Consider the following 9,300-nt stretch of genomic DNA (forward strand, 5'->3'; position numbering starts at 1 on the left):
TGACTGGCACTACCTGGGAAGCCTATCTTCTCTGCAGGGCCACTTACAAAATTTGAGTTAAGAGCCTGAATCATGCTCAGAAGAATGTAACATCCATGCAGTTTGAAGTCATATTTGAGCTTATCTATTTTTTTTTGAACTGTTGGTTAGGATTCTAGTTCAGTAGATGTAACTGAACTCCCTGAAATCCACTTAACTGAACTAGAGCAAAAAATGAAAATATTTGGGGCTTTCTCACAGATAAGGAATGGCCACAATCCTTGCCACGCAGACTGTGTATGTGGCCCTCCTGACTTACACTCACTAACTCTCAGAGTTTCCAGGGGGTCTGAGATGGGCAGTGGTGGCTAGAGGCAATGATCACATGCAGGCTGGATGTCTTCAGAAACTAATTCTGTTCCTGGGAATATTAGCCTGGCCCCAAGCGCCGTTTCCATGTCCCGGGCCACAGGGGTCTCCTCCCTCAATCCTTCATTCCCTCTCTCTCCCACCCTTCATTGGAGGGAGTACTTTCTCAGTTGAGATGAGATTTTTTTTTTTTTGTTCACGGAACTCTCACATGTTCTACTATGGCTCCTATTTATTTTTTTAACATTCCAAAGCTAAGAATTTTCTTTACCTTCTGAATGTGGTAAACTCAGAATGCCTTGCTGACTGGGTGGGGGAAAGAATCCAGGGGGTGAAGAGAAATAATAAATATACCAGTTAATTTTTCATAGTATTCTCCAACAATATATTTTTAAAATTTAGGAATAATATTAGGAATAGTTTCTTTATAAATAATGAAATTATTTTTAAAGGGTATAATGTATAAAAGTCCCCCTTCATAACACCCCAACCCCACTCCCAAGACTACTTCCTTCTGCAGAGGTGATCATTATTATTATGTTTTGCAGAGATTATCAATCATTAGCTGTCTGATTTCAAGACTTTTGGTCCATGAATTTACATATGTGTTTTACATGTGATTTATAGCTTTATAGAGAATTTTGATCTATTAACTGTATCATACCATATCTATTGTAAAAATTAGAGAGCTTTGAACGTCTTTAATACAGAGGTTTAATATGAATGTTTTAAATGGTATCAATTTCCCCATGGATTACTGACATCTTAAACTCTGCCCATCAGTTTCCCCTAATACCTGTAATTCTGTCATGGCTATTTCTCTACTTAAGTATAAGTAACTATATGATTGATTTCTTTATTTTTCCAAGATAGTAAATTTGATTGCATCTTATGTATTAGTGAAAAATGCTAGTCTTCGAGTTAGGACATTGGGCCTTTGATGAAGTAACTTAACCTGTCTGGACTTTCAGTTCAGTTCAGTCGCTCAGTCATGTCCAACTCTTTGCCACCCCATGAATCACAGCACGCCAGGCCTCCCTGTCCATTGCCAACTGCCGGAGTTTACTCAAACTCGGTGATGCCATCCAGCCATCTCATCTTCTGTCGTCCCCTTCTCCTCCTGCCCCCAATCCCTCCCAGCATCAGGGTCTTTTCCAATGAGTCAACTCTTCGCATGAGGTGCCCAAAGTATTGGAGTTTCAGCTTCAGCATCAGTCCTTCCAAAGAAATCCCAGGGCTGATCTCCTTCAGAATGGACTGGTTGGATCTCCTTGTAGTCCAAGGGACTCTCAAGAGTCTTCTCCAACACCACAGTTCAAAACCATCAATTCTTCGGTGCTCAGCTTTCTTTACAGTTCAACTCTCACATCCATACATGACCACTGGAAAAACCATGGCCTTGACTAGATGGACTTTTGTTGGCAAAGTAATATCTCTGTGTTTTAATATGCTAGCTAGGTTGGTCATAACTTTCCTTCCACGGAGCAAGTTCTTTTAATTTCATGGCTGCAATCACATCTGACAGTCAAGAAGGGCCTGGCTGCCTGAAGCATTCCTGATTGCCTTTTGTTGCTGTTGTTGTTTTTCAGTCACTAATTCATGTCTGATTCTTTGCGACCCCATGGACTGCAGCACGCCAGGCTTCCCTGTCCTTAACTATCTCCCAGAGTTTGCTTAACCTCATGTCCATCGAGTCAGTGATGCCATCCAACCCTCTCATCCTCTGTCACCTCCTTCTCTTCCTGCCCTCAATCTTTCCCATCATCAGGGTCTTTTCCAGTGAGTTGGCTTTTCACATCAAGTGGCCAAAGTATTGGGGCTTCAGCTTCAGCATCAGTTCTCCCAATGAATATTCAGGGTTGATTTCCTTTACGATGGACTGGCTTGATCTCCTTGCTTGCCTTTAGCTACCATCCAACATGCCATCTCCAGCAATTTGAAGCACAGAAAATCTCGCCAAATAGGGAGACCTTAGGAGCTTTCAGAATGTAGAAGGTTAATGATAGGCATCCTACTGGGATCCTAGAGGAGTCTGAGCTGGCCAGAATCACCTCCTCCTCCATCCCTCAAGAGAAATGTGGAGAAGACTCTAAGAACTGAGAGTAGAAAGCGGGAGAGATGGTGGTGGGGCAAAGCTGTTACTGAGGTCCTTGAGTGGGCTGTGAGGGTGCAGAACCCCTAGAGAGCCAGGCTTTGCCTTCTGAGAACTTCTCCCATAAGGATGCTTATTATTAAGGTGATACCAGTCATGTAAAGTTGACTTGGTCCACACTGTCACAGAAATCTGCTGCCTTATCAGATTCTCTGCTTGTTCATATACCCTTTTTGTCCTGTTGCTTAGTTATTGCTTTTAGTACTCCACTGATGTGAACCATGGTAGTTAATCTGTCTTGCTCTGTGGCATTTAGTTCACAGCTTGAGGGGGAGGGTGGAGGCCAAACGTGCTCAAGAAGGAAAGATGGAGTTTGAAAGGAGATCTGAGTTGAGAGTGTTTTCTTAAGTCCTGATGAATAAAATCTAGGTCCAGTGCCTCAAGGATCTCCTAAAGTCCTGCTTGTTCTCAAGGCTGACCAGGGTTTACTCAGTGAAGGAAACGTATGCACTTGGGATTTTCATTGCTTGCTCATATGTGCCCTCCTCAGATACAGACTGTTTAAGACTGATTTTCCCCCAAAACAACTTTCCAAGCGCTATTGTCATCTCTTGAACATTTACTGCCCCTTCCTAGTGTCCCCCTAGAATGTCACTGCAGCAAATTTATAATTAGGTAATCATGCTTCTTCCCTTATTCTCAGCTGCTTCTGATCAATTTTATCTACTTTATTCCATAGTCTTCACTTATCAGGGTTGTGTGTTGCTCAGTTGGGTTCGATTCTTTGTGACCCCATGGACTGCAGCCCACCAGGCTCCTCTGTCCATGGGCTTTTCCAGGCAAGGATACTGGAGTGGGTTGCCATTTCTTTCTCCAGGGGATCTTGCTGACTCAGGGATAGAACCCAAGTCTCCTGCATTGTAGGCAGATTCTTCACCGACTGATCTATGAGGGAAGCAATTTTCTAGCTGCAGGTTAACCCATTAGAAATAATTTCTTTTTGTTTCTCTTCTTTGGCAAATCCTTTCTATCTTTTAAGGTCCTTTTCTTGTCTCTCTACCATCCTACCTTCCTGAACTTTTTTTTTTTCTCTTTAAATAAACTTTGTCTCATTTCCTAACTTTATTGTAAACATTCAGAGTTTGTTCCTTACAAATTAGACAAGCGTTTATGAATGTTTGGGCATAATGGACTCAGAATAAGTTGGTACCCCTGTGGTACCTCTCTTACTGGGGAGCCATGAGTGAATCATTGGCTGCTGGAGACACAACTTGTATGGAGTCAGAAAGGCAGAATGGTCTCTAAAAGCTTGTTCTGCACGTGTGTGTGTTTCTTTCTAGTCGTTTTCCTTGTCCAGTCACCTCCAACATCCCTCCATCCAGCCTGAGGAATTATTTTCGTCACAAGGTAGAATGTTTGTTTTGTTTTCCATCAAGTTCTTTCCTCAAAGTTTGGTTGTAAGTTGTTCCTGTTTCAAAGACTCCTTTTCTCTCAATTTACTTTTGTTCTATCATCTCTGTCCAGAATGGCCCACTGACTCAAATGGGTGCAGATCCAAAGATGGCAAGGAATGCCAACAATTCTGAAATTACAATACAGAGACATATTAGGAAAACTTGAAATATTTATCCTGCCGAATTAAAGAAATTGCACTTACAGTGTATTAAAAGTCTCAGCGTGAAAACACAAATGATAAGAAATTGAATCACATCTAATTTTTCTTTAGTCCTTTCCTGATTTATTCCAGTCTTCCAAGTTGACATGATTAACTATTTGTTATATAAACTTTCAGTCATTTTCTGCACATACACACTTTTTTCTTTTTTTCACGTGAGTGTGAACTAGGTCACTTTCAACATGCTGTGATTCTATGATTCATTCACTCCCACTGAGTCATTCAATGAATAAGTAGTTTTTTTCACGGAAAAATATTTCCAATAGCTAATAGTCAATGTCTGTGGAGTGCTTACACAATATCTGTATCTTCTGACTATGTTATATATACTTTTTACAACATACCCATGGACTAGGTACAATTATAACCCCCTTATGACAGATAAATACAGAGGCCAAGTAACTTGCCCAAAACACTGGAGCAAATCAAAATCCATGCCTCTATAATCATTTTGCTTTATTGCCTCCCTCTGAGATGCTTGATGATTATGCAACTACAACTTAAATACCATGTTACATTTTCATATTTCTTACACAGGCATAGAGTTGTGATATGAGGTAACTAAACAGACTACTTTTAAAAACCCTTATGCACCTGAAATGAAATTAAGCCTGAAATGAAAGTAAGCCACGGACTGCAAGCTGTAGATTCAAGATTTCCTACCAGCTTTCAAACATAGCTTCTTGAATTCAGTTTATGTAATGTCAAGTCTAAGGTGTAGTCCAAATAGTAATAGAAAAATGGAAATGTGCAGAAAAGTGCTTAAAGTTGACAGGTACTAGGAGTGTAGTATTACCCGGGCCAAGGTAAAGGCCCACAGCAAAACTCACCACTTCTGTCCCAAAGCGCAGAGCTCCACATCGTAACTCCCTGGGCAGCTAGTGTAGCAGCATCTTCAGTCTGATAGACTCATAAGGATGCCATATACCTGGTTAGCAGTTCTACAGTCTTTTTTTAAATTTGTTTATTTTAATTGGATAATTACTTTACAATATTGTGAAAGCAGTTCTATATTCTTGATGCAATAATATTTTCAGGGTGTGGGAGGATATCAAGTTATGAAAAATATCCTTAGAGAGGTCTGCTTATTAAGCTTTGCTTTTTTGATCTCCACAATACTTTTCCTTAACTTTTTAGAATCACGTTGTTTTCCCTTTGTCTAACGAACTTTCAAATACTTTTTGATGAACTATCAAGTTTGGGAAAAAAATGAACATCTCTTTAAAATAAAGAAGATACTGACAGTGATAAGTAGAAAAAAAACTCTAAAACTGAAATATACTTCATCATAGCCAGTAAATTGGAATGCAAAGTTCATGTTTACTGTTTAGGATGTCTAATTATAGTCAAGCATGCTCTGAGGCATCTCTCAGATCTTTATGAGTCTCCATCATTACTGATGAGTAGGGTTGACAGATAAAATATAGGCTGTTTAGTTAAATATGAATGTCAGGAAAACAATGAGTATGTTTTTAAGGTAAGTTCCCTGGTGGCTCAGTGGTAAAGAAAAATGCAGGAGACGCAGGTTTGATCCCTGGGTTGGGAAGGTCCCCTGGGGGAGGTAGCATGGCAACACTCTCCAGCATTCTTGCCTGGGAAAATCCATGGACAGAGGAGGCTGGCAGGCTACAGTCCATGGGGGTCTCAAAAAGTCAGACACAACTTAGTGACTAAACAACAACAACAAAAACAACAACACGCCCCAAATAGTACATAGGATGTACTTATACTAAAAATAATGATTTATTTTTTCTAAAGTTCAAATTTAACCGAGTGTCCTATATTTTTATTTACTAAATCTGATAGTTCTCTGATGATCCACAGTGGAGGCAGTTCAGAGATAGTACCTACCAGCTCTCAGACAGTCACAGATTGCTTCTGGAGATCCAGGTACAGTACAAAAATTCTTTTTGGATGTAGCTAAGAAGTCAATGGCAACCCACTCCAGTACTCTTGCCTGGAAAATCCCATGGACGGAGGAGCTGGGTAGGCTGCAGTCCATGGGGTCGCACAGAGTCGGACACGACTGAAGCGACTTAGCAGCAAGAAGTCATGACTAGCCCTTGACTGCAAGTACATCCTTGGGTTTGCCTGAGGTGGGATGAACCTTTCTCTTAATGGCCCTTTAGAAAGTCTGGAAGACCCTTTCCAAGGGGAACTCCCAAAGTCAGTTTCATCCTTGCAACCATGTTTCCAGTTCCTGGAATTAGGTCCATGTGATGGGAGTTACATATCTTTGACCCTTTGTGGATAAAGTTTTGCCATCCTGGGAGATTTAATAGGAGAAATGTGAAAGAGTCCAGGTACCTGTATGGACAGAAATAACCCTGTTATACTTCTGTATATGTGACAAGTCTCTAATAGTTCACAAAGATCTAGTCTTAGAAAGACTGATCCAAACTTGGATGTTTCTGATGGTAAGGCAAGGACCTGAGTTTCAAGTTCATCTTTTATGGTTGTGGAGACAACAAGGAAGTTCACATAGTTCCCAGAAGGGAAATCATGGAGGAGGCGTTGGCTTCATCCATCGTGCAGACTTTTATATTTGGTTCTATCTAGATTGTGTTGCAAAGGTGGAGCTTGTTTACACTTATGGAGGTTCAGAACATTCTCTGATGTGCTTTTGGGGCCTTCTCTCCTAGAGGGAGAGAAGTGCTGCGTCTATAGGAATGCCATGAATATTCAGGCTGTCAATGGCTTTCTCAAGTGCTGTTTCCTTGGTGCTGCTCCCTGAAGTGTGTAAAGGGATTGTCATCTGTTTTGTGGCCTGGTAGCCTGTCTTAATGTTGTGAAAAGAAGTTGCTACACCTGGCTCAGAGGATTTCAGATGTAGCGGGAGAAGACTGGTCAAATTTAAGTAACACTAGTTTTACTAGAGCCAGGGAGAACAAATGACCGGAAGTGGAGGTGTCTAGGATGGGAAGGACGTTGCTGTAATTTTGAAAATGCTCCAGGACCAGGAAGGACAACCAGAAGTACTGGGCTTTAATTTGGGTCACAGATAAGAGAGGGAGGGAGGGAATAGGGGTTGACCTTATATAGATGGCCACCGTGTTGTTCATTTGTTCATTCACCCAAAACCCAAAAGGTGGGTTGCTGAGGTACTACCATGTGTCAGGTACTCTGTTAGGTTTTGGGATACAATAGTGAAGAAAATGAATTCTCAGTCTTTAAGGAGTGTATAGTTCAGTCAAAAAGACTGATAAAGAAATAGGCAATTGCAACATAGGAAGTAAGGCACTTAACCAAGGAAGTGGATCTTTGTGGGTGTAAGCAGGAGGGCCGATTTATCTAAGTCCAGTGGTGGGATAGGGAATGGAAAACCCAGAGGGACTTCTTTTTTTGCATGTAGTAATGTAGTATTTATTTTAAAAATAGGCATGTAAGAGTACCCCTGCAATTCAAACCTGTCATTGTTCAAGGGTCGTTATAGACAGTATGCAAGATTATCAGTTTTATTTTGGACAAAGAGTGTTGCTATAATTTGGAGAATTTGGTAGTAGGTACCCTGACTATATAGCACGGAATTTAAGATTAGAGCCAAACAGAAATGTAGGATTTAACCCAAGAGGATAGTTCAAATCATGACAGAAGACAAGATGTCCCAAAAATAAGACAAAGGAGAGTAGTACACCTTTATGGTTAAGAGAAGAAAAAGGACCCCAGAGGAAGAGAAGTTCCACGAGGAATGAATTAAGAGTGGCACATGCTACAGAAATGGAAAGATGAGGACTGAGAAAACAGCATTTGTAAGAGTAAGAGGTACCTTGAGTAGTGGAGGGAGAAGCCAAATTCAAAAGGGTTAAGCAGTAAGTGATGGTAAGAAACTGAAATAAATTCAAATTTGTCCACACCCCTCCTATCTTTCCTCATCCCAGAAACATTGGTTATGTTAGCAGTCACAGGCCTCTTTCCACTTTTTGGCGTTCCATGGCCCTCCAGATAGTGATGTGAGTAATTGAGTTCTTCTTAAGTAAGTGTCCTTAGCAGTCTTAGGTTAAAATCTGTTGGTTTCTTCTGTGCTGTCAGCGCCTGGTACTGGCGCTGGGCTTGTCCCTGCTCCCCTCCTCGCCCTTGGCCTGGATGTGGTGGGCAAAGGCCTTGAGCATTTCCTGGGCGGTGTGGGCGGTGAGGTGCGCCCTGCGCATAATCAAACGATGCCCTTCTCGGAACAGCACGTCCACGCAAGGCTCGGAGCCGTTGTGCCTCACGTCTACAATCACTGAGCAGGTGAGGTTCGTGCAGCGAACTTTCTCGCTGCTCTCTGACTGGTGGAAGGTCCTTGTCGATTCCACGTTCTTCTCTAAGGAACAGAACTGAACCTGAACCTGCTTGACCAAGCGGAGTACGAGCCGAGCCAAGGCCGCCGCCATGCTGACACCCACCCCGGCCCAGAGGGACTTTTCGAAGGAAGTGATATTGGAGATCTGCAGGGTGAGTGGAAATTTTCCAGGACCTTTCCAGGCAAAGATGGAAGGAAGAAAGACAGTTTCAAGCAGAGGGACCACTCGATATAGAATCCTTAAGGAGGATATTGTGTGTTCAAAAGTATGGCTGGGGCATGAAATCTAAGGTGGGGGGTGATAGGAGATGTGGCCAGAAAGAGAGGCAGGGCTCTGTCATGTAGATTTCGTTCTGTGGGCAATGGGGGTTCGCTGAAGTTTGTGAAGGCAGAGGAGTGACGCTGTCAGATTGTGCTTTAGTAAAGTCACTTAGGTGACTGTGTACAGTGGATTTTGACAATAAGCTCAAATTCTTATGTGTGGGGCCAGGTCATACCTGAGACCGTGTGATCACTGGATTCAACTGAGGCTGTGAGTATTTTTGACTTTTGTTTCTCTTTTGGAATGTCATGCCTTATTTCCATTAACAGCAACATGAAATCAATGAAATGTGTGTGTGTGTGTGTGTGTGTGTGCTCAGTTGTGTCTGACCCTTTGCAACCCAACGGATTATAGTCCACCAGGCTCTCTCTGTCCGTGGGATTGTCCAGGCAAGAATACTGTAGTGGGTTGCCATTTCCTTCTCCAGGGGATCTTCCTGACCCAGGGATCAAACCCTTGTCTTCTGCATTTCCTGCATCTCAGGTGGATTCTTTACCGCTGAGCCACCGGGGAAACCAGATCTTTCCTTGTGTTATTTTAAATTAACTCAAGACCTGTAAGGGCCATTGCTGTAGAAAGGG

General features: G+C 42.1%; 1 protein-coding gene across 1 annotated transcript; it reads right to left on the bottom strand.

The window, feature by feature from the left end:
- Window positions 1-8,140: 8,140 nt before the first annotated feature.
- On the bottom strand, window positions 8,141-8,488 carry LOC102413896 (39S ribosomal protein L53, mitochondrial-like). Its single transcript, XM_044948680.2, has one exon. It carries the CDS (start codon window positions 8,486-8,488, stop codon window positions 8,141-8,143), a length of 348 nt encoding a protein of 115 aa, XP_044804615.2.
- Between the last annotated feature and the right edge of the window lie 812 nt (window positions 8,489-9,300).

This window comes from Bubalus bubalis, chromosome 9, assembly GCF_019923935.1.
Source record: "Bubalus bubalis isolate 160015118507 breed Murrah chromosome 9, NDDB_SH_1, whole genome shotgun sequence".
NCBI classification, from domain to species: domain Eukaryota; kingdom Metazoa; phylum Chordata; class Mammalia; order Artiodactyla; family Bovidae; genus Bubalus; species Bubalus bubalis.